Source organism: Diaphorina citri, unplaced genomic scaffold, assembly GCF_000475195.1.
Source record: "Diaphorina citri unplaced genomic scaffold, Diaci psyllid genome assembly version 1.1 scaffold777, whole genome shotgun sequence".
NCBI lineage: Eukaryota > Metazoa > Arthropoda > Insecta > Hemiptera > Psyllidae > Diaphorina > Diaphorina citri.
Genome location: NW_007378210.1, coordinates 45,790 through 69,321, shown reverse-complemented (window position 1 = coordinate 69,321; position 23,532 = coordinate 45,790). Strand labels below are relative to the sequence as shown.

At 36.2% G+C, this 23,532-nt stretch overlaps 2 protein-coding genes across 2 annotated transcripts; both read right to left on the bottom strand.

The window, feature by feature from the left end:
• Positions 1–4,745: 4,745 nt before the first annotated feature.
• LOC113468579 lies at positions 4,746–6,618 on the bottom strand. The gene has a single exon (XM_026825592.1). The coding sequence runs from the start codon at positions 5,694–5,696 to the stop codon at positions 4,746–4,748; it is 951 nt and encodes a 316-aa protein (XP_026681393.1). The 5' UTR covers positions 5,697–6,618.
• On the bottom strand, positions 5,811–8,202 carry LOC103511992. Its single transcript, XM_026825591.1, has 4 exons — positions 8,114–8,202; positions 7,575–7,674; positions 6,738–6,987; positions 5,811–5,834 (listed from the first exon to the last, which is right to left on the bottom strand). Exons 2-4 carry the CDS (start codon positions 7,649–7,651, stop codon positions 5,811–5,813), a joined length of 351 nt encoding a protein of 116 aa, XP_026681392.1. The 5' UTR covers positions 7,652–7,674; positions 8,114–8,202.
• Between the last annotated feature and the right edge of the window lie 15,330 nt (positions 8,203–23,532).

The window sequence follows — 23,532 nt, the reverse complement described above, 5'->3', positions numbered from 1 at the left end:
TGTACTCTACATGTGAGTATGCTGTATGAAAAACAACCCAATTATCATTCCTTGTGGCTAGAGTAGGTACGATAACTTTTATACAGAGGTTTGGAACTGTTCATACTTATACAAGGAAATTACATTTATGCTTCTGGATTGGTTTAGTTTCAGATTACGAGTATGATTCAGATTCGTCAGTAAATTTCCTTTAGTCCATGTTTTAGCCCTGTGTAGCTGAGGAGGACTTTTTTCAACGGGAATACTCAGTTTAAGACAGTCTGTCCTTACAGGGGGAAAAGAGCAAAGTCCAAGTTATTCCATGAAGAACTTCGTACTTCGCAATAGACGTATGTGACATGATGACCTCATATTGCACCACCCTGGTTATTTGAGCAGAGGTTTAAGCTACAAAACACGTTAGGTACAAGAGGTTTGGAACTGTTCATACTTATACAAGGAAATTACATTTATGCTTCTGGATTGGTTTAGTTTCGGATTACGAGTATGATTCAGAATCGTCAGTAAATTTCCTTTAGTCCATGTTTTAGCCCTGTGTAGCTGAGGACTTTTTTCAACGGAAATACTCAGTTTAAGACAGTCTGTCCTTACAGGGGGAAAAGAGCAAAGTCCAAGTTATTCCATGAAGAACTTCGTACTTCGCAATAGACGTATGTGACATGATGACCTCATATTGCACCACCCTGGTTATTTGAGCAGAGGTTTAAGCTACAAAACACGTTAGGTACACGTATGATAAAGTGTTTTATTTCATAACTGACCGCTGGCGCTGGCCATATGAGCGAGGTACCTATTTATCAGTATAGCTTTAGCTATGTATACATTTTATACATATTAATGTACATAATGTAAGTACGTATTAGCCCTGTGTAGCTGAGGAGGACTTTTTTCAACGGGAATACTCAGTTTAAGACAGTCTGTCCTTACAGGGGGAAAATAGCAAAGTCCAAGTTATTCCATGAAGAACTTCGTACTTCGCAATAGACGTATGTGACATGATGACCTCATATTCCACCACCCTGGTTATTTGAGCAGAGGTTTAAGCTACAAAACACGTTAGGTACACGTATGATAAAGTGCTTTATTTCATAACTGACCGCTGGCGCTGGCCGTATGAGCGAGGTATTTATCAGTATAGCTTTAGCTATGTATACATTTTATACATATTAATGTACATAATATAAGTACTTATATACGGGGAAATGCAATCTTTTGTAGGAAGGCGAGGCGAATTGTAGGAACACGTTGAGTGCACACATTTTCATGGGAATTTTGTTATTTCATTTGACTCTTTTATCCACGTTTTTTGCATGTTTTTTTTCTGTGAAGGCACGCTGTAGCAGTTTTAAAAGGAAATCACTGGGTAACACATCAAATTCCTCGTATTACGGACAAATTTTTTTTTCAGTGTGTATGATAAAGTGCTTTATTTCATAACTGACCGCTGGCCGTATGAGCGAGGTATTTATCAGTATAGCTTTAGCTATATATACATCTTATACATATTAATGTACATTGTACATAATATAAGTACGTATATACGGGGAAATGCAATCTTTTGTAGGAAGGCGAGGCGAATTGTAGGAACACGTTGAGTGCACACATTTTCATGGGAATTTTGTTCTTTCATTTGACTCTTTTATCCACGTTTTTTGTTTTTTCTGCAAAAAAGGGAGTAAGGGAGCAGAAAAATGTGCTGATCGAGGAAATAGGAACTGATTGCCTGGACTAGTGTGGGGAAATGCAATCTTTTGTAGGAAGGCGAGGCGAATTGTAGGAACACGTTGAGTGCACACATTTTCATGGGAATTTTGTTCTTTCATGTGACTTTTTATCCACGTTTTTTGCATGTTTTTTTTCTGCAAAAAAGGGAGTAAGGGAGCAGAAAAATGTGCTGATCGAGGAAATAGGAACTGATTGCCTGGACCAGTGCAGCTTTAACATGCACGTCCTTAACCTTTTGTACCTAACAGTTACCTACAACCCGACACTAAAGGATTGTAAAAGTTACTGCTCCATCCGATACTATACAATGTATTGGTTGTCGGAAAAAAGAGAGAGAGCTCTGTGTTATTTAGCCGTATAATATTTCAGATGTACGTAAACAAAAGTTTTTTTCTTTTTTGTTGTTGAATCCTCTCCGATTTCAATTTTCCTCCCTGACGAAGAGACCTTTAATTATCTGAATAGCTGAATACCCCCTCCCCACTCCTCTCTATCTGAATATAGCTGAATATCCCCTCCCCCTCCTCTCTCTCCCCACTCCTCTCTATCTGAATATAGCTGAATATCCCCTCCCCCTCCTCTCTATTTGAACATAGCTGAACATTCACTCCCCCTCCTCTCTTCTCTCTGATTTGTTTGAATTTTGATAACTCTTTTTGTGTACTCTCTGTCTAGCTTTTTTCCTTTGGGTGTAGTTTCTAGTTGATTCGTAGAAGCTCAACCCATCCTTTAGTGCTGTTTGCCCCTACACCTAAGCCTTAGAGTTGGCTTTTTGTGTACGGAGTTTAGCTGATCTCAACAGTACAAGAGCCCCAACAGCTCAGTGAAAAAGCTTCAAACTAGGAATTTCATGACCAAAGCGCAGTACTCAACCATCAAAAATCTGAACCCCCAGCTGTCAGTGTTGATTTATTTCTAAACTACACAGGTGCTCGTTGGGGATCCAAATGTGGATCCCAAATGAATTTGTTGTAAACCGAAAAAGATGGTTTAAACCAGAGCTAAAGTAATTGAAGATCAGTAACTTTTGTGAAGCTCCATATCCCTCCCTTAATGTCAAAGCTTGCTTCTAGCCTCGTTCCAGAAAAGATGGTACTCGTATTTTCGGGAACCGAACTCAACAATTTTATTACCAGAGCTAAAGTAATTGAAGATCAGTAACTTTTGTGAAGCTCCATATCCCTCCCTTAATGTCAAAGCTTGCTTCTAGCCTCGTTCCAAAAAAGATGTTATTTTCGGGAACCGAACTCAATATTATTTTCTTCTCGTACATAGATATATCTACTGTTATATAAAACACAACCATCAATACACATCAAGCCAGCTCCATCATCAAAAGCATAAGGCTTAACAATCTGCCTTGTTCCTCTTAATCTTAATGAGACAGCTTCCAGAATTGAGAACTCAGTCCTTACTCTCACCCAGCTCAGCTCATGCCCATACATTACATAGATATATCTTCTGTTACACAAGTACCCAATTTACACATTAGCTTCTCACCCACCTCTCTATTTTCACCTTTAATATTTTCTATTGTATTCGGAGCGAGATTTTTCTTTGAAGAAAGCTGAATAGAAAAGTGAGGAGAGAAACCACCAGGGACATTAGCACGAACAGAAAGAAGAAAAGGAACGCTAGGAGTGAATTTTTCATATGGACAGGGTTACGTGTTAACCTACGTGGTAGCTGCGACGCGACGGGAGGAATAGGGTTACGTGTGATGGTTAGGGGGGGACATGGCACAAATGGCACATGGCATAAGGGGTAGAGAAAGGGAAATGACATAAATAGTTCGAGATAAACCAGTATACGGAGGCTTCTATCATGACATTGTTTAGGATTACCTACAATATTGTTGTTTTGAGGAGGTATTAATATCATTATAATCCTGCATTTCATTTGGTTTATTTTATCGAGTTGTAGCTTGATTTCTTCCCAGGTACTTTTATATAGGTCATTGGTTCCTCCTGATAATACCATTATATCATTATCATTATAATTTTGAGGTAGTAGATCTTCAGTAATATTTTTGATTGTAGCGCCAGGTCGAAAATTTTCTTTTATAATGATTTCATTTGTATTTTGCTTATTTATTTCTTGTTTCATATATCTTATATGACTATCGCCCACTAGGTGAACTATCTTCTTACTAATAGTTGATTGTTTGGTATCATTATTGGTTTTTTGTTTGTCATTTCCAATAATTTCTTCCATAATTTTCTTTACATCTTGTATGACATTCTTCATATTCTTCATTTCTTCTTCCATAATTTCCAATTTTCCTTTTTTATCAGCTTTTATTTCTTCCTTTTTATTACAATTTGTATTTTTTTTATTTAAATTTACATTATTTTCTTTCTGATAATCATTATTATTTTTCTTTCCATTGTTATCGTCCTTCTTTTGCTTGTTCTTCTTTTGTTTTTTTCTCAGTGTAATCTTACTAAAATCTTGAGGTGTTATTGGTATATTTTCCAGCATATTATTACTTTCTATGTTATCTTTTTTGTTCATTTCTACTTCTGTGAGCTCTTGATGAAGTGATCTTTCATTTATGGAAGTGATCTTTCATATGGACAGGGTTACGTGTTAACCTACGTGGTAGCTACGACGCGACGGGAGGAATAGGGTTACGTGTGATGGCCAGGGGGGGACATGGCACAAGGGGTAGAGAAAGAGAAATGACATAAATAGTTCGAGATAAACCAGTATGCGGAGGCTTCTATCACGTAGGAAAAATTGTGACATTGTTTAGGATTACCTACAGTCTATAATACCTACCAATTGTCTCGTTTTGCTCTTGTTTTAGAAAGTCCGGAATTAAAAAAAAAATGTTCTTGAGCACGACAGACTAAATAAATACAATAAACTAACGAGCTAAAACAACTGAAACATCCTAATTTACAGCGAAATTTATTCTTTTTTTTCCCTATGTTTTAATAACTATAATTAAAAGTGAATAAATACTTTATTCTTACCGTAGTAAACTTGTTAAATGCTCGAATTAATGGCCTTTTTTTCTACATGCAAAGAGAGTCTCGAATCATGGAGTAGGCAGTGGTGGGATGGAGGGGTATATTTTCCAGCATATTATTACTTTCTATGTTATCTTTTTTGTTCATTTCTACTTCTGTGAGCTCTTGATGAAGTGATCTTTCATTTGTTAATATTGAAAATGATTTTGAAAATTGTAATTTACTATGATCTATTGTATTGTCAAAATCAATAATTGTTCCATCATTGATCGTCATTTCATGCAGTTGTTTATATTTAATGTCATCAATTGTTTTTTCAAGTGCTGTCATAGCTATTTTTAGTCCGGTTTTTTCTTGTTCTATTTTCTCAATGATTTTATTTTTCTCATTTTCATTAAGCTTCATAATCTTTATTTGTTTAATGTTTTCCATTCTTTCGTTTTCTAGTTCTTCTATGTATTTATTCTTTTCTTTTAAATCATCTTTCATCATGGTGATCAATTTAGTTAGTTCTGTTTTTTCCTTTTCGATTCTCTCGATGTATTGATTGTTGTCATCTTCATTACATTTCATTTCTTTTATTAGTTTTTCTCTATTTTTTAACAATATTTCATTGTCCTGTACTTTTTCATTCAACTCTGAAATGTGTTGTTCATTTTCTGTTATCAGGTCATTTATTCTTTGTTCAAGGCTCTCAATTTTAGTTTGCATGGCTATCACATCATTTCCTTGTTCCGTTATTTTTGTTCCAAGCATTGTACATTTTTCCGTCAAATAATCTACCTCATGATGTTTTGTGTACCACTTTCTGCAAGTTTCTTCAAATATATGTTTGATTGTAATATTTTGATACTCCTCTATAATTTTTTCCATTTCTGGTTTCAATAGAAAATATGTTTCATCTTCAAAGTTATCGGCCATTTCCAGTTCTAGGGTTATTTTACCTTCACCGCTTTTTGCCTTTCTTCCAGTATTACGACCACAATTTCTTGTCATGTTGTTTAGCAATAAGCTTTTCCTTATAGTGATAAGAGAGAAAAATAATCCGTTGATTGTGTTTGAACTACTTATTATAATCAATTCATCTAGGTTTCATTTACTACAAAATAATTATTTACTGTTGAATTCTATTTCCTATGGATCCAATGTCACAAAATTTGACAGAGTTTGTCAGTAGCTAATGAAGTTAATTATTAATTGGTATGTAGTTACTTCTATTTAACTGGTATAACTTACCGCTATTTGATTAATTTGTTAATTCTATGATGTAGATGACTTCTAATATTTCTTTATGTGATACCTAGGTATTTTTGTCCAAGTATACTTATTGTAATAATTATAGATTTACATACCTTATTATGTTTGTGGTTCTATTCCATATTCATATCTACACTATTATAAACTTTTATTACCAATTTTGTTATCAGATAATAGATAAAACATTAAAAATACTTAAAATACTTAATAATTAGGATCCTGATCTGCCATACAACTACCTAGGTTCAACAATCACTTGTTTTTGTTTTGATATATTTTCTTTTTTACAGAAATTCAATTATTCGATTTTTTTCCTTTTCCTCGTTGTCGAATCGTTGTCATAAGGTCCGTTTACATTGATTTTGTTTTGGCTTCCGGGCGTTTCATGAATTTCTTTCTTGATGGAAAATTGTTTGATAAATTGTTTGTTTCTTCCCTTTTACTTTCCTTGTCCTTTTTCCCTTCTTCTCTCTTCTTCTTTTTTCTTCCTTTTTCTTTTTTTTTTAATTTATTGAGTACGTCAAGATGATCCTTCCTTTCTGCTCCAATATTTATTTATGATGTCGTAATCCACTCACCCTTACCTCCTTGCTTAATCGTTCTACTGATCGATTAATCGTTCTTTGTTATCGATATTTATAATCGAACACTTTGTCAAAAATTTCAAATTTCAAAACCAATTTGAAATGTAAAATGTAAATGTACATTTTACATTTTGCATTTTCCATTTTGCATTTTGCGATTCGCACATCTCTGGTGATAACTCATTATCTTACATACCTTTTCAAACAACTTCATTGTGTTACTGAGCCATTTTTGTTTTTTAGCACCAGTGCAATCCAATTCATCAGAGCTGAATCCTGAATCATTCTCCATTCCAGGGGGAGTCACCAGAGAACTGAGAGAGCTGTGAACACTCATGTTATCATCGTCAAACACTTCATCAGGACTGATCATGTTCACTTCATCAAACTTGCTAGTGTTACATCTGTTGCATGCTTGTCTTCTAGCCCAGTTCACATTGCCACATCTGAAATCAAAGTTTGTATTCTAACACCCTTATTTTTTCCTGAACAAAAATGAAAGTTCACTAGTTGACTGAAAGAAATCTTGGCCAATCATATGTTCGGAATTGCTTCAGTGCAGATTGAAAGCCAACATTTAGTTCATAAATGAGGGGACAAGAGGAAGAATGGACAAAGCCACACATACCTCATTTCAAGAGAATACCCTCCTTTTCCTTCAGCACAGGTGCATGATAACATCAATGAAACTTTTAAATTTATATGACCTTAAGAAAAAGTATCATAACACAAGTGATGGAGGGGGGGGACTCTTAAACAAGGTGCCTATTTTCAAGTAGAGATGAGAACTCCTGCATTAGGTGAACCAAGATCTCAACACTCTTAGATTCAGATGAGCAAGATCAGGAATATTCTGGAGACGGTATTTATCAAATCACACAACTTTTCAATATCAGAATCAGTTGTTTCCTTCTTCTTTTTCTTCTTTAATCTATCAGTCCCACAAATTACTTTTAATGGAAAAGCAATGTGTATTGTGTACTTCCAGGTTAGCACTAGAACAATATTGTAAAGAAATTGGATAGGTACTTACGCTTTACACTGCCAATCTTCAGCTTTGAAGATTCCTTCACTCTTTTCGGCAGCACTCTTTCCAATAACTTTGATCATTGGAGGAACATGTTCATCACGACCTGAAAGAAATAGAGATTTCATTAGTTGTCAGAAAACATAAATACCAGCAACTTCATACGGCACTAGCCAGATCATATTTATTGTCATAAGTGAGTCACTGAATATTAATATCAAGAGTAGTTTATTTGAACAGGCAACTATCTGGTCATGTCCTCCTCAGTCACCACAATTGTAGACAACTATGTCTACAGTTTAGACCAGGAGTAAAATCAGCAATCAATAGAGAATGATTGTACATGTTTAAAAATAAATAACACTCTGATTTATTGAAGGAAGAAAAAATGTATTCTAGTGCTCTCTGTTGTTGGTAGGTGCTAGGTCTGTGGTAGGAAACTCATGTTGAGTTTCCTAACCTCAGCATTTTTGAGACTACTCAAGTGGTGTATTAGCAAGTATCCTCAGAGATTTACAAACATAAAAGAGGAATAAACAACTTACTTTTCCTGCATTTGTTGCACGATTTTCTCCAATGGTAGTTCACATTTCCACATCTGAAATAAATCAAAGATGATTGACTTATAATCCAATCAACAAATCCCAATAAAAAAAATCTGGTGTGAACATCACACGACTTTCCTTATCCTATTGAATGATGCTTATTTGAGTGTTCTTTTACCCTAATTTTTACAATGTTTTGTCACTATAGCTGAAAACCGCCAAAAAAAACGGTCGAAATCTGTCCAAAAGCAGTCAAAATACCGCCAAGCGCAGCAACCATCTCAACCAAACGTTTTGAGTTGCATCCTAGTCACATTTGTGAACTGCATACCAATTTTCAAGTCTCTAGCTTATACCGTTCCCGAGATATTGCTAAATTACACCGAAAACCGCAGAATATAACGCTAAACTGTGAGCGAAGAAAGTTTTAACTGAAACTAATGAATGGAAATTAACCAGACGACACTTTGTGAATAAGAGAGGGAGAGAGAGAGGGTGGGAGAAAAGAGGGAGGGAGAGGGAGAGAAATCAGAATAGTAGGAGGGTCTTAGTGTCATTAGTCTATTGTTTGCGTTGGAAATAGTGTCAAGGTAAAATAGTAAATGATTGAGGTGAGATATTGAGAAGGATTAGAAGTTGTTTAGCATTTTATCTGTAGATAGAAACTAGATATGGTGAACTATTAGGATTATACGGGTTCAATGTCAGATTCTAGGGACAATCTGAACTGAACTTTTTACCGAGTATGTTCAATAAAGATTAAAGAATAATTGAAAGACCACAATCTAATATTCAACTTACTCAGTAGTGAAACCCTATCCGTGCGCAATGTTGCAAAATACTGCCTCATCTTCCATGTAAACCGAGTCTGAACAAACTGTAAATTAAGTCTTCATTTGTGTAATATGATCTCGTGTATGTGTGTGTATTACAGGGAATTGAATTAAATCCAAAAGGTGTGTTTTTCCTTTATTTTCCTCTGAACAGAGCAAGGTTGTTTCCTACTTTCCTCTGAGCTCTTCCACATTAACCCTCATCCCACATACCCTTCACATTCTCCTCCATTTCCTTCTCATTCAGCTTAATCCTCTCCCTCCGTCCGTAGTTTCCTACCTTACTATTGAGCATTCATTTCCTCCACCTATGTTTGCCATAGGTTGATGCGAGTCGATGGAAATTTTCATTATCGCTAGATTTATGCCAATGGTTATCGCGGTCAGGAGACAAAACGTTACCCATTTCTAATCCATCTCAACACAAGATTTACATGTTCGATTATTGTTAATTTAATGGTTATCGCGGTCAGGAGACAAAACGTTACCCATTTCTAATCCATCTCAACACAAGATTTACATGTTCGATTATTGTTAATTTGAGGAAGACGTCTGCTGCACTAATTCATTATTGTACTACCGCCATTCACTCTTCTTCCTCGTGTTTTAACCTCTAAGCACTCCCATCATAAACATTCCGCCATGTACCCTGAGTTGTGGTTTTTCAATTCCGTCCAGCAGGAATGTTACATGGAAAATCCGATTGAAAAAATACGAGAGAAGTTTTTCAGTGCCGCGCGTGGGTCAATTCCGTCCAGCAGGAATGTTACATGGAAAATCCGATTGAAAAAATACGAGAGAAGTTTTTCAGTGCCGCGCGTGGGAAAAAAAAATATACTTTTGTATAAGTACTTAGCTCTAGTTATTTTTAAAATTGGTTACCTATTAACTCGGGTAACTTTTTCTATACTTACCTAGCACGGATCTATCGGAGCCTTATGAGGAATTTATTGTGAAAATCATCACACAAGCTTTGTCATAACAATCAAGAATATTACCTCTAAAACAACTTAATCTAGTACAACTTAAGTAGGTAGCTCAGCCTTTTCTCCCCATTCAAAAAATGGAAAGGGAGAAAGGTACATTATTTCCTTTCACAGCTCTTTTTAAACTGTCAATCAAGCCGTCTATATTTACTTTTACTAATTTTGACAAGTGGTCCATTTATTTCCACACCTCCAGAGTTTGTCAATATTTCCCCCCAGATAATTTCCACATGCTGTCTTTCGTAGTCCTCACAATCCACCTTGTATAATTCAAGTTGGAAAGATTCTTTTACAACCACAGGAAGGATATGGGATTCTACATAGTACTTTTTACTATTGATTTGATATCATCAGACTTTTTAATATTGTTGTTTCAACAGGTCCTGGTTTTTCAGTGTTATCCCCGTGAGAACTCTCCCCAAATTTGGCAACTGCTTTCGTCAAAGAGAAGGCCAAAAGTCTTTTCGAGTTACAAAGAGCCGATGATTGTGCATTGTGCAAGGCAAGTTAAACTTGAAACTTTACAGCTCATGGCGTACTCATTTGTCTGAAGTGTGAGAAATGAAACAGTCTGCCCCATCAGCAACACATTGTGCCAAGCAATTTTCATTTGTCAGTTAGCGAGAGAGAATTTTTTCTCTCTTAATAAATTGGTCAGAAAACTGAATGGAATTCATTAAACTTTTGTATATGCCCAACTTGGAAACACATTGCACGAGAAGTCAATCAGTTATACGGCTCACTCTCCACTCTGCCTTGCTGATGGCTGATACGAGTCTGGAAAATCTAGAAATTTCTACTCGCACACCTGTAGAGAAAGCCTCAATTCTTCCAGCTTTTAAAATGACGTAATCTAAAACCGGCAAAGCTCTTGAAAAACAGTGGGCGAATTTATTAATTGCAGATCATAAAATAGGCAAGAAAGAAGAAAGGAACTGGTAGTATCTAGGATGCAAAGGGAAGCTCACCACTGAGGGCTGAATACCCCCTCCCCACTCCTCTCTATCTGAATATAGCTGAATATCCCCTCCCCCTCCTCTCTATTTGAACATAGCTGAACATTCCCTCCTCCTCTCTTCACTCTGATTTGTTTGAATTTTGATAACTCTTTTTGTGTACTCTCTGTCTAGCTTTTTTCCTTTGGGTGATGTAGTTTGTAGTTGATTCGTAGAAGCTCAACCCATCCTTTAGTGCTGTTTGCCCCTACACCTAAGCCTCAGAGTTGGCTTTTTGTGTATGGAGTTTAGCTGATCTCAACAGTACAAGAGCCCCAACAGCTCAGTGAAAAAGCTTCCGACTCCTTTTATACGAGGGTGAGGGCTTGGTGTCTTCTTGACTTCTCAAGGATCCATTTTAATAAATACCCAGATGAGATTGTTCATTGTCAAGAGTTCGCCTGGTAGGTACCTAGCACTGTCAAGACGTCAAGAGCTCGCTTTCTAGCGTAAACATTGTAAATTGTTAAACATAAGATATCCCCGTCCATTGAAAACACATTCGACCTTGAATTATGATTCTTTTGTTTTTATTAGAGCGGGAAAAAGCGTCTGCGAAAACGCTAAAAGGTCAAAACGAGACGAAGGAGAAATGATATTAAAAGAGCTCGGGTGGGGGAACACTTCCACCCCCCTCATTCCCTTCAGTAAAGGGTGGGGGTTCATTTCCTTCAGTGAAGAGCGTAATCGGTGTCCCCCCACCCCTGATAATGTCCCCTACCCTGACATTATCCTCCCTTACCTGATTCGAAGGAGAAATGATATTAAAAGAGCTCGGGTGGGGGAACACTTCCACCCCCCTCATTCCCTTCAGTAAAGGGTGGGGGTTCATTTCCACCCCCTCATTTCCTTCAGTGAAGAGCGTAATCGGTGTCCCCCCACCCCTGATAATGTCCCCTACCCTGACATTATCCTCCCTTACCTTACCTGATCATGATTACCCTTCCCCTCTTGTGTCAACTCTAACCCTAACCCTGTCTTTCTGTTCTGTCATCGAGCTAATTGGTCCTCCTTTTGTTCTCAAGATGTTTTGGATGTTACCTAACGACAGAAATATTGTAATGAGGTGAAGAGATAACGTATAGTGCCGGCTCTTGAGGAAATATAGCTTCAGAAGATAATGTTCGACAGCCCTTTACATACTTGGAAGAATTTGTTAACGAATCCTTTCTATTCACATTTTTAGTCAGTGGAATGATGGGTGTTTTTTGGCGCAATAGTACTGTGAAGGGCGAAAGGTCATTAGAGAAAATGGAGCTTATAAGTCATGCCCATGGCCTATCTGTAATGGATGTTACCTAACGACAGAAATATTGTAATGAGGTGAAGAGATAACGTATAGTGCCGGCTCTTGAGGAAATATAGCTTCAGAAGATATTCCTCGACAGCCCTTTACTTACTTGGAAGAATTTGTTAACGAATCCTTTCGATTCACATTTTTAGTCAGTGGAATGATGGGTGTTTTTTGGCGCAATAGTACTGTGAAGGGCGAAAGGTCATTAGAGAAAATGGAGCTTATAAGTCATGCCCATGGCCTATCCACATTTTTAGTCAGTGGAATGATGGGTGTTTTTTGGCGCAATAGTACTGTGAAGGGCGAAAGGTCATTAGAGAAAATGGAGCTTATATAAGTCATGCCCTATGGCCTATCTGTAATTCTGTATCCATGTGATGTTTGTGTAAGAACCAGGGTTTTACACTGAATTATCAGTAAAATCCTCCTATATTGTAATGTTTTTGCTATCATTTTTCTTCCAGACTTTAGATTTCGCGCCCCTGGAATAAGGGCTTAAAGCTTTTGCTTCCAAGATATTTCACAAACTTTTTACTATATCTCGTTCAAGGCTGAAGATAACTAATCTTCTTTTGTGTTTAAAGCTTTTCTTTAGTCTTAACTCGTGGCAACTTTTGCTTTCAATCTACAGTTGAAAAATTAAAAGTAAATGCTTACCATATGCTAAGATTTTTAGTGCATGTTAGTGGTAAGTTCGTAAAAGTAGGGCGGTCGTAGGGTGTACGATATATAAATGCTTACCATATGCTAAGATTTTTAGTGCATGTTAGTGGTAAGTTCGTAAAAGTAGGGCGGTCGTAGGGTGTACGATATATTATTTATGTTATATTGTGCAATGGTGACTTAGCATTTGTCTGGCGTATGAATGTTAAATTGACTTTTATCAATCAATAATGCCAATATGCATGCGAGAACGATATAAGCAATGATATTGCTGTTCTAAATAATGATCAAGTGATCTTAGGTTCTTGAATTTAAACTTTTTAAACCATGGTGCTAGCCTCTTGAGGACCTCAGACTCAATTTCTAATTTACCGATTCCGTTGTTGACACCAAAAAATATTCAGCGAATTTAAATAACATTCTAAATGCAAATGATTTTTATTTGATTGATAACGGAGATCCACCTAATAATTTTTGCAGCTGATTCGATATAAGCAATGATATTGCTGTTCTAAATAATGATCAAGTGATCTTAGGTTCTTGAATTTAAACCATGGTGCTAGCCTCTTGAGGACCTCAGACTCAATTTCTAATTTACCGATTCCATTGTTGACACCAAAAAATATTCAGCGAATTTAAATAACATTCTAAATGCAAATGATTTTTTATTTCATTGATAACGGAGATCCACCTAAGTATTTTAGAATAATATACCATGTTCAGTTATCATCTCCCTATTTCTGGATTTTCTGGACAAGGGAACCAAAACAACCGAGATCAAATTAATATAGTTTCTATGATGCTAGAGAAAACAATAATATTGTTCTAGTTGGAAAGGAAAAGTGGGAGTAATAAAGCGGATAAAGAAAAGGGAGAGGGAAAGGATAACTCGTTCATTGCATGCGTTGTGTCCAGGAAAAAATGAAAGAATTGAAGAAGAGGGAGTGAATGCTGAGGGCGAAAAAAGTGCTGAACAAATATTGACCAATTTGATTACTGTTGTTGCTGCTATGTGTCCGTATCGTTCTAGCATCCGTTTTCTAGCACTGCAACCCTCTTGTCTGGACAACACAACGTGCAGTAAGTCCTCTTAAAATAAACAATAATATCCCCAATATGAAATGAGGATATGAGCAATGATAACAACAGAAAAATATTGCGCTGGGATAGTAAAAATAATAATGGAGATTTTCAAGAGTGAATTGCAGGGTTTGCAACACACGAATAATATGTACAGGCTCCTGTCCTGTGTACACATAGTTTGATAGGATAGGTAGTGGGTACCACTGCTAATATAGCTTTATCGTCATCTAGGTCGAATATGTGTGTGGTTTTATGAAAATTCCCGCCACATGTTTGCCACGAAATGAGGATATGAGCAATGATAACAACAGAAAAATATTGCGCTCGGATAGTAAAAATAATAATGGAGATTTTCAAGAGTAGAAATGAGGATATGAGCAATGATAACAACAGAAAAATATTGCGCTCGGATAGTAAAAATAATAATGGAGATTTTCAAGAGTAAATTGCGGGGTTTGCAACACACGAATAATATGTACAGGCTCCGGTCCTGTGTACACATAGTTTGATAGGATAGGTAGTGGGTACCACTGCCAATATAGCTTTATCGTCATCTAGGTCGAATATGTGTGTGGTTTTACGAAAATTCTCGCCACATGTTTGCCATAGGTTGATGCGAGTCGATGGAAATTTTCATTATCGCTAGATTTATGCCAATGGTTATCGCGGTCAGGAGACGAAACGTTACCCATTTCTAATCCATCTCAACACAAGATTTACATCATTTTCGAGTATTGTTAATTTGAGGAAGACGTCTGCTGCACTAACGAAATTTTCTAAGGGGATGTCGTTGTCTTTGATTGAACACCTTGTATGCTAGAAATGATCGCGTTAGTTACAACTTAAGTAGGTAGCTCAGCCTTTTCTCCCCATTCAAAAAATGGAAAGGGAGAAAGGTACATTATTTCCTTTCAGCTCTTTTTAAACTGTCAATCAAGCCGTCTATATTTACTTTTACTAGAACATGAGGTAAGAGGGACGGTATAGGTATAACATGAACTATACTCGTGTTATTGTGTGTGGGTCTAGTCTGCTGAAATTAGACTATAGAACTTGATTTCTTTTATTACAAAGAAATTACTTTCCCTGCCCTATGAACCCAGCAATCTGTATATTGTGGGTTTGCTGAAAGAAATTAAAAGAAGGAGCGGGGAGGGAATGGATTAAATTGTTCGCATGATGTACATTGTACATTATTGAGTGAGAATGTTATTATATTTCATTTCGAATCACATTGTTACCGTTGAACCTTTGAAAAGCATGATGTACATTGTACATTATTGAGTGAGAATGTTATTAAATTTCATTTCGAATCACATTGTTACCGTTGTACCTTTGAAAAGCTTTTGATACCAGGGTAAAGAACATCCCAACATTTTGATACACTTCAATAGCAAAGACCGCTGCAGTAAGCGATCGTACCAATTCGGGTTCTTTTGAAGAGAAAGAGATTGCTGGGGGTAAGCAAAAGGAACCTGTTAAATGATGATGTACATTGTACATTATTGAGTGAGAATGTTATTAAATTTCATTTCGAATCACATTGTTACCGTTGTACCTTTGAAAAGCTTTTTTGATACCAGGGTAAAGAACATCCCAACATTGATACACTTCAATAGCAAAGACCGCTGCAGTAAGCGATCGTACCAATTCAGGTTCTTTTGAAGAGAAAGAGATTGCTGGGGGTAAGCAAAAGGAACCTGTTAAATGGGAGCACAATAAAAGTGTCAGAGTGAGGAACCGTCAAGGTTTTGTTACACCCCATTGAAATGCAGGGAACCGTGAACAAACTAGGAATTTCATGACCAAAGCGCAGTACTCAACCATCAAAAATCTGAACCCCCAGCTGTCAGTGTTGATTTATTTCTAAACTACAGAGGTGCTCGTTGGGGATCTAAAGGATCCTAAAAGGTTCACATTCATACCAGAAATCCAGAAAGGTCGGGATAAGTTAATATTTGAGGATCCTTTGTGAAGCTTGGGATTATTTTTTCTTCACCGTAAGAAGACATTGCATATTTTGGTATGTCATTTCTCGTTCTATTGACATTTGACATTTTCATAACGTTTGAATACAAAAGTCTCCAGTGGAAGAATCCGTGTATCCTTTCTTCCCTTTGTCGGTTTTCCGTTGGACAGAAAAGTTGACAGTTTCGGTCTTTCCTTTCATTTGTTTGTGTTTTCCTTTCATTTTTGTTTCCTGCTGTTGAATATGTTCCTCTTGTAAATCTTTTCTTTTGACAAGTGGTCCATTTATTTCCACACCTCCAGAGTTTGGCAATATTTCCCCCCAAATAATTTCCATCCTTCCACATGGTGTCTTTTGTAGTCGTTATAATCCACCTTTGTATAATTCAGATTGGAAAGATTCTGTTACAATCACAGGAAGGATATGGGATTCTACTTCTACATATGTAGTAATTTTTACTATTGATTTGCAGAGTCTTTATTATTATTATTATTATGATTATTATTGTTGTTGATGTTAGTTTCAACAGGTCCTGAATTTTCAGTTTTAACCGCTAGTTTTCAATCGTGAGAACTCCCCCAAAATTTGGCAAGTGCTTTCGTCAAACGATAAAGGCTAAAAGGCCTTTTCGAGTTACAAAGAGCCGATGATTGTGCATTGTGCAAGGCAAGTTAAACTTGAAACTTTACAGCTCATGGCGTACTCATTTGTCTGAAGTGTGAGAAATGAAACAGTCTGCCCCATCAGCAACACATTGTGCCAAGCAATTTTCATTTGTCAGTTAGCGAGAGAGAATTTTTTCTCTCTTAATAAATTGGTCAGAAAACTGAATGGAATTCATTAAATTTTTGTATATACCCAACTTGGAAACACACTACACGAGAAGTCAATCAGTTATACGGCTCACTCTCCACTCTGCCTTGCTGATAGCTGATAGGTGTCTGGAAAGAGAGAGAATTTTTTCTCTCTTAATAAATTGGTCAGAAAACTGAATGGAATTCATTAAACTTTTGTATATGCCCAACTTGGAAACACACTGCACGAGAAGTCAATCAGTTATACGGCTCACTCTCCACTCTGCCTTGCTGATAGCTGATACGAGTCTGGAAAATCTAGAAATTTCTACTCGCACACCTGTAGAGAAAGCCTCAATTCTTCCAGCTTTTAAAATGACGTAATCTAAAACCGGCAAAGCTCTTGAAAAACAGTGGGCGAATTTATTAATTGCAGATCATAAAATAGGCAAGAAGGAAGAAAGGAACTGGTAGTATCTAGGATGCAAAGGGAAGCTCACCACTGAGGATGGAAATGACGTGGAAGCTTTTATTTATAAGCTTTTATTGATGATATTCAGAAACTTTCATTCGGAACTAATTTTGTCTGGGCGAATTTATTAATTGCAGATCATAAAATAGGCAAGAAGGAAGAAAGGAACTGGTAGTATCTAGGATGCAAAGGGAAGCTCACCATTGAGGAAATAGAAAAACACATATAAAACAGTCCTGAATTCTGACGTGGGAAAAGGTTCCCTGTCTGAAAACGCTAAAAAATATAGGTATTCCATAGACCTTATTGCTTGATAAAGAATGGTCTAATTTGTATCACATAGTTTACCCAATGCAACAGTGGGGGAGCCTCTAGACCTCTCCAACCTGTTTAAGTATTCCATAGACCTTATTGCTTGATAAAGAATGGTCTAATTTGTATCACATAGTTTACCCAATGCAACAGTAGGGGGAGCCTCTAGACTTCTCCAACCTGTTTAATATGCATCCGACCATGACTCCCCAAATAGGTTCAACTAGGGTTAAAGTCAAAAAGGATGCAAACAAAAGAAACACTTTGGGTGCCTTGTTTCTTACTGCCGGATGAACGGCTTACTTCACAATGTTTCCTCTGATTTGTTTTTCCTTTCCATTTGGACAGGACAATCGGCGAAAAAACTATTGTATCAATCTCGCCGGCCCCTCTCCTCCTGGATTTGGTAAATTTAGACCTCCAGTTGCCAGTTATGGAAAGGTCGAATCTATGTTCGTGGGGTATCAAGTTGATTCAAGAACATGGAAGGGATGAAATGAAATTAATATCAGTTTATCTATATCATTCTGGATTTCTGATATTTCATCCTCATTGCCCTCCATTCTTGAACGTTATGTTCCTTTCTAAAATGGTAAGATACCCTCATGAGAAGGAATTGCCATTATTCCGCCTTGATTAGTTCAAGTGTTTACAACAAGACAAGATTCAAGTCAGAAAGAATTCAATTAAAAGCTATTAAAAACACATTCCCAACAAGGGTGAGCATCAAAATACGATATACTGGAATGACACAATATTGAAGAAAGTTATAGTAATTTACTACCGGAAGTTCCAAATTACCTCAAAATGCAAAGGGTTTTTATTTCTTTCAAGGAGTTCAAGTCCCATATTTTAGGCGTCAACTTCCTACCTTACCAAGAGTTACTTACCTCAAAATGCAAAGGGTTTTTATTTCTTTCAAGGAGTTCAAGTCCCATATTTTAGGCGTTAACTTCCTACCTTACCAAGAGTTAGGAGACAAGTGCACGAGGGTCGAACCCGGAACCCTGAGGTACACGCGTGTTGCTATACTTTCCATGTGACACCAGATGGGAGATTCCTGTTTTTCAGGCCCGAAATTTAATTAACATTCAAGCTTGTACATGTTTTTTTATGTATTAAGTTACGAGACAAGTGCACGAGGGTCGAACCCGGAACCCTGAGGTACACGCGTGTTGCTATACTTTCCATGTGACACCAGATGGGAGACGTGTTTCATATTCATGTTTTTCAGGCCCAAAATTTAATTAACATTCAAGCTTGTACATGTTTTTTTTTATGTATTATAGCTATTTGTGATTATGACCATCTTGATCTTTGTTTGTTGATGACTTGATGGTCAGTGGTCAATGGTCATACAGAGTTTCTATTCATTAATGGTCAGATGTCATTTAGTCTTTTCTTTGTTTATTCATTTTCAGTGGTCCACTTTGTGTTGAGCCCGATTCAATTGTGTTCATATATTTTCTCATAAATATGTTGGGGAAAATTTGTGTTGAGCCCGATTGAATTGTGTTCATATATTTTGTCTTCAATAAATTCTGTCATTTAGTCTTTTCTTTGTTTATTCATTTTCAGTGGTCCACTTTGTGTTGAGCCCGATTCAATTGTGTTCATATATTTTCTCATATGTTTGGGAAAATTTGTGTTGAGCCCGATTGAATTGTGTTCATATATTTTGTTTCATACTTAGGATCGAATTAAAGGCTTGGGGAGAAAACTTATTGAATTTAATTTTGTGCCTAAAAAGAGCCCACAAGATCTCTGGGACCAGTTACAGTCATTGAAGTCCTTCATTTAGATAGGTATATTCCATAGTAGATATTAGTGCTTTATTTAGACCGTCGAATTAGGACATTAGGCCCCTAATATTGCTTCTTCTTAATACTGCATACATATCTTCAAAAGCTAACTCTACCGATGATATATCTCATATATCGCAAATTTCAGTATCTTCTCTGTCGCTTAGTGCTTTATTTAGAACGTCGAATTAGGACATTAGGCCCCTTATCTCAACAGTTTAATATTGCTTCTTCTTAATATTGCTTACATATCTTCAAAAGCTAACTCTACCGATGATATCTCGCAAATTTCAATATCTTCTCTGTCATTAGTGCTTTATTTAGAACGTCGAATTAGGACATTAGGCCCCTTATCTCAACAGTTTAATATTGCTTCTTCTTAATATTGCTTACATACATATCTTCAAAGCTAACTCTACCGATGATATCTCGCAAATTTCATCTTCTCTGTCGGCAAGTATAGCAGGGGTATATTTTATAGCAGCATGCTGATCAATGGTGTTTGCCGTAATTTGAAATTTATCGGTAACAGGTTTGAAATTTATAGGTAGTTAGATACCCATCTCCTATTCGTATCCCACGCATTCTTATTTTCAATTAAAACCTTTTTTCTCTCTCTCAATTTTTTATATAAAAACATATTTATATAATTTTCCATTAACTGGTATGATTTATATACATATTTATAAGCTTACACAGCACAAAATAATATACATACCTACATGGTATTATTAAAACCCTACGTTAAACCAAAGGCGCGGCGTTGAGGCATGAAAGGTTAGCTTTTGAAGACATATTGGCGGTCTTCTATAAATGAAAATTTTGAAAACAATATTCTGTTCAATTAAAATAATAATAAGAAACATATATTTTGTTTACAGTGAACAGAATGGGAGGAAATGTAAATTTTCGTGCATTGTCTTTCTGTCCATTATCCAAGATAAGAGGATTATGGATTTTATTTATCATGGAGGCATCTGTTAATTATAGCGATATGCATATTGATGATTGAATATTATATCACTCTGGTTTAAAAAAGCTCATTGTGCGTTGGCTGATGAATTTTTGCTCTCGTTCCTGTTTTTGTGCTTGTAGGGATGTACTTGTTTTTGTGTGTTTCCGAACTTTTAAAAAATAATATACCGAGGCATCTGTTAATTATAGCGATATGCATATTGATGATTGAATATTATATCACTCTGGTTTAAAAAAGCTCATTGTGCGTTGGCTGACGAATTTTTGCTCTCGTTCCTGTTTTTGTGCTTGTAGGGATGTACTGTTTTTGTGTGTTTCCGAACTTTTAAAAAATAATATACGATGTATTTTAGAATAATATACCATGTTCAGTTATCATCTCCCTATTTCTGGATTTTCTGGACAAGGGAACCAAAACAACCGAGATCAAATATAGTTTCTATGATGCTAGAGAAAACAATAATATTGTTCTAGTTGGAAAGGAAAAGTGGGAGTAATAAAGCGGATAAAGAAAAGGGAGAGGGAAAGGATAACTCGTTCATTGCATGCGTTGTGTCCAGGAAAAAATGAAAGAATTGAAGAAGAGGGAGTGAATGCTGAGGGCGAAAAAAGTGCTGAACAAATATTGACCAATTTGATTACTGTTGTGAAAGAATTGAAGAAGAGGGAGTGAATGCTGAGGGCGAAAAAAGTGCTGAACAAATATTGACCAATTTGATTACTGTTGTTGCTGCTGATCCTCCTATATTGTAATGTTTTTGCTATCATTTTTCTTCCAGACTTTAGATTTCGCGCCCCTGGAATAAGGGCTTAAAGCTTTTGCTTCCAAGATATTTCACAAACTTTTTACTATATCTCGTTCAAGGCTGAAGATAACTAATCTTCTTTTGTGTTTAAAGCTTTTCTTTAGTCTTAACTCGTGGCAACTTTTGCTTTCAATCTACAGTTGAAAAATTAAAAGTAAATGCTTACCATATGCTAAGATTTTTAGTGCATGTTAGTGGTAAGTTCGTAAAAGTAGGGCGGTCGTAGGGTGTACGATATATTATGTTATATTGTGCAATGGTGACTTAGCATTTGTCTGGCGTATGAATGTTAAATTGACTTTTATCAATCAATAATGCCAATATGCATGCGAGAACGATATAAGCAATGATATTGCTGTTCTAAATAATGATCAAGTGATCTTAGGTTCTTGAATTTAAACCATGGTGCTAGCCTCTTGAGGATTTCTAATTTACCGATTCGATTGTTGACACCAAAAAATATTCAGCGAATTTAAATAACATTCTAAATGCAAATGATTTTTTATTTGATTGATAACGGAGATCCACCTAATAATTTTTGCAGCTGATTCCCAACAACAACACTCCTCATTAGAAAAGCCGTTTTATTTTTATTTTATTATTTTTTAAAAGGGTCCAAGAAGGAATAGGCCCTTCTATAAAAGCCCTTAATTTTCATTCTTATCTGTCTCTGAAGAGTCTGCAAGATCGCTCACATACTGACCAATCAGATCAGTTCAAACCAGATAGATGCAAATTTTGCACGTATACTATCTGTCTCTGAAGAGTCTACAAGATCGCTCACATACTGACCAATCAGATCAGTTCAAACCAGATAGATGCAAATTTTGCACGTATACCCACAGTTGTGCAGTTGGTACTTTAACCTCCACTAGTTTTTTCTGGCTCCGAGTTCACCTGGATATTTAGCACGCTTGCAACTTGATGCAAATGTTAACTGATCCGGCATCGCGGCAGTCATGAGCAGAAATCATGTTGTGAACTTTCCAAGTTTCCAGTCCAATATTAAAAGCATTGAGTGTCTATTTCTTAGTGTCACACGCGTGTTGCTATACTTTCCATGTGACACCAGATGGGAGATTCCTGTTTTTCAGGCCCGAAATTTAATTAACATTCAAGCTTGTATATGTTTTGTTATGTAGCTACTTGTGATTATGACCATCTTGATCTTTGTTTGTTGATGACTCGATGGTCAGTGGTCAATGGTCATACAGAGTTTCTAATGGTCAGTTGTCATTTAGTCTTTTCTTTGTTTATTCATTTTCAATGGTCCACTTTGTGTTAAGCCCGATTCAATTGTGTTCATATACAAATGATTGAGGTGAGATATTGAGAAGGATTAGAAGTTGTTTAGCATTTTATCTGTAGATAGAAACTAGATATGGCGAACTATTAGGAATATACGGGTTCAATGTCAGATTTTAAGTACTATCTGAACTGAACTTTTTACCGAGTACATATTGCAGTTGCTGTTCAATAAAGATTAAAGAATAATTGAAAGAACAAAATCCCATATTCGACTGACTCAGTAGAGAAGCCCTTTCCGTGCACAATGTTGCGAAATACTGCTTTATTTTCCAGGTAAACCGAGTCTGAACAAATTGTAAATTAAGTCTTCATTTCGATGGAGGGGTTAGAGTGGAGGTGGAAGGTATTAGACACATATAAACTGTACTTGAGATTGAACTTTGGGAAATGAACAAGAATTTCACAAAATTCTTCACAATATCTTTCTAAAAGTTTCATTGAAGTACTTAACTTCCTAAGTTACAACACAAGGTAGGCAATAATGATTATTTTAGAATTCCTGGAGCAATTTCATTGAGGGCTTCATCTTCCTGCGAAAATATTGATTTCCTAAGTTACAACACAAGGTAGGCAATAATGATTATTTTAGAATTCCTGGAGCAATTTCATTGAGGGCTTCATCTTCCTGCGAAAACATTGATTGCTGATTTTCAAGGAAAAGACATTGGAAGTCCTCTTGGAATTCTTTGAACTCCACTATTTTCCACTTAAAATTAATTGAATGACAGTAAGAAAGGTGAACTCAATTTCTTACTCCTAATAATTTTAGCTTGATGGAAGCAGTAAGTGAGGAAGCACTAAAAGGCAGAAGAAAAACTAGTTGGAAAGCTCAGTAGGTAGGTACATAACTACATAGTAGAAATAAATACTGGAGATGGGTAGATTTGTGATAATTGTACAGCAGATACAAGCAATTATACTGATAATGAGTAGTAACAGTAGGTAAAATTGCGATGTCACTGTTTATAGCTATAAAATTACAACAATGTACAGTTGTACAGTCAATTGAGCTTACAGTAGAAATAGAAAGCTAATAACCCCCTCATGATGTAATGAAACAAACCAGTATGGTTAAAAACTGGATGGTGGAAATAGATTTTGTAAAAGGGGAACAACCGTTTCCAGTT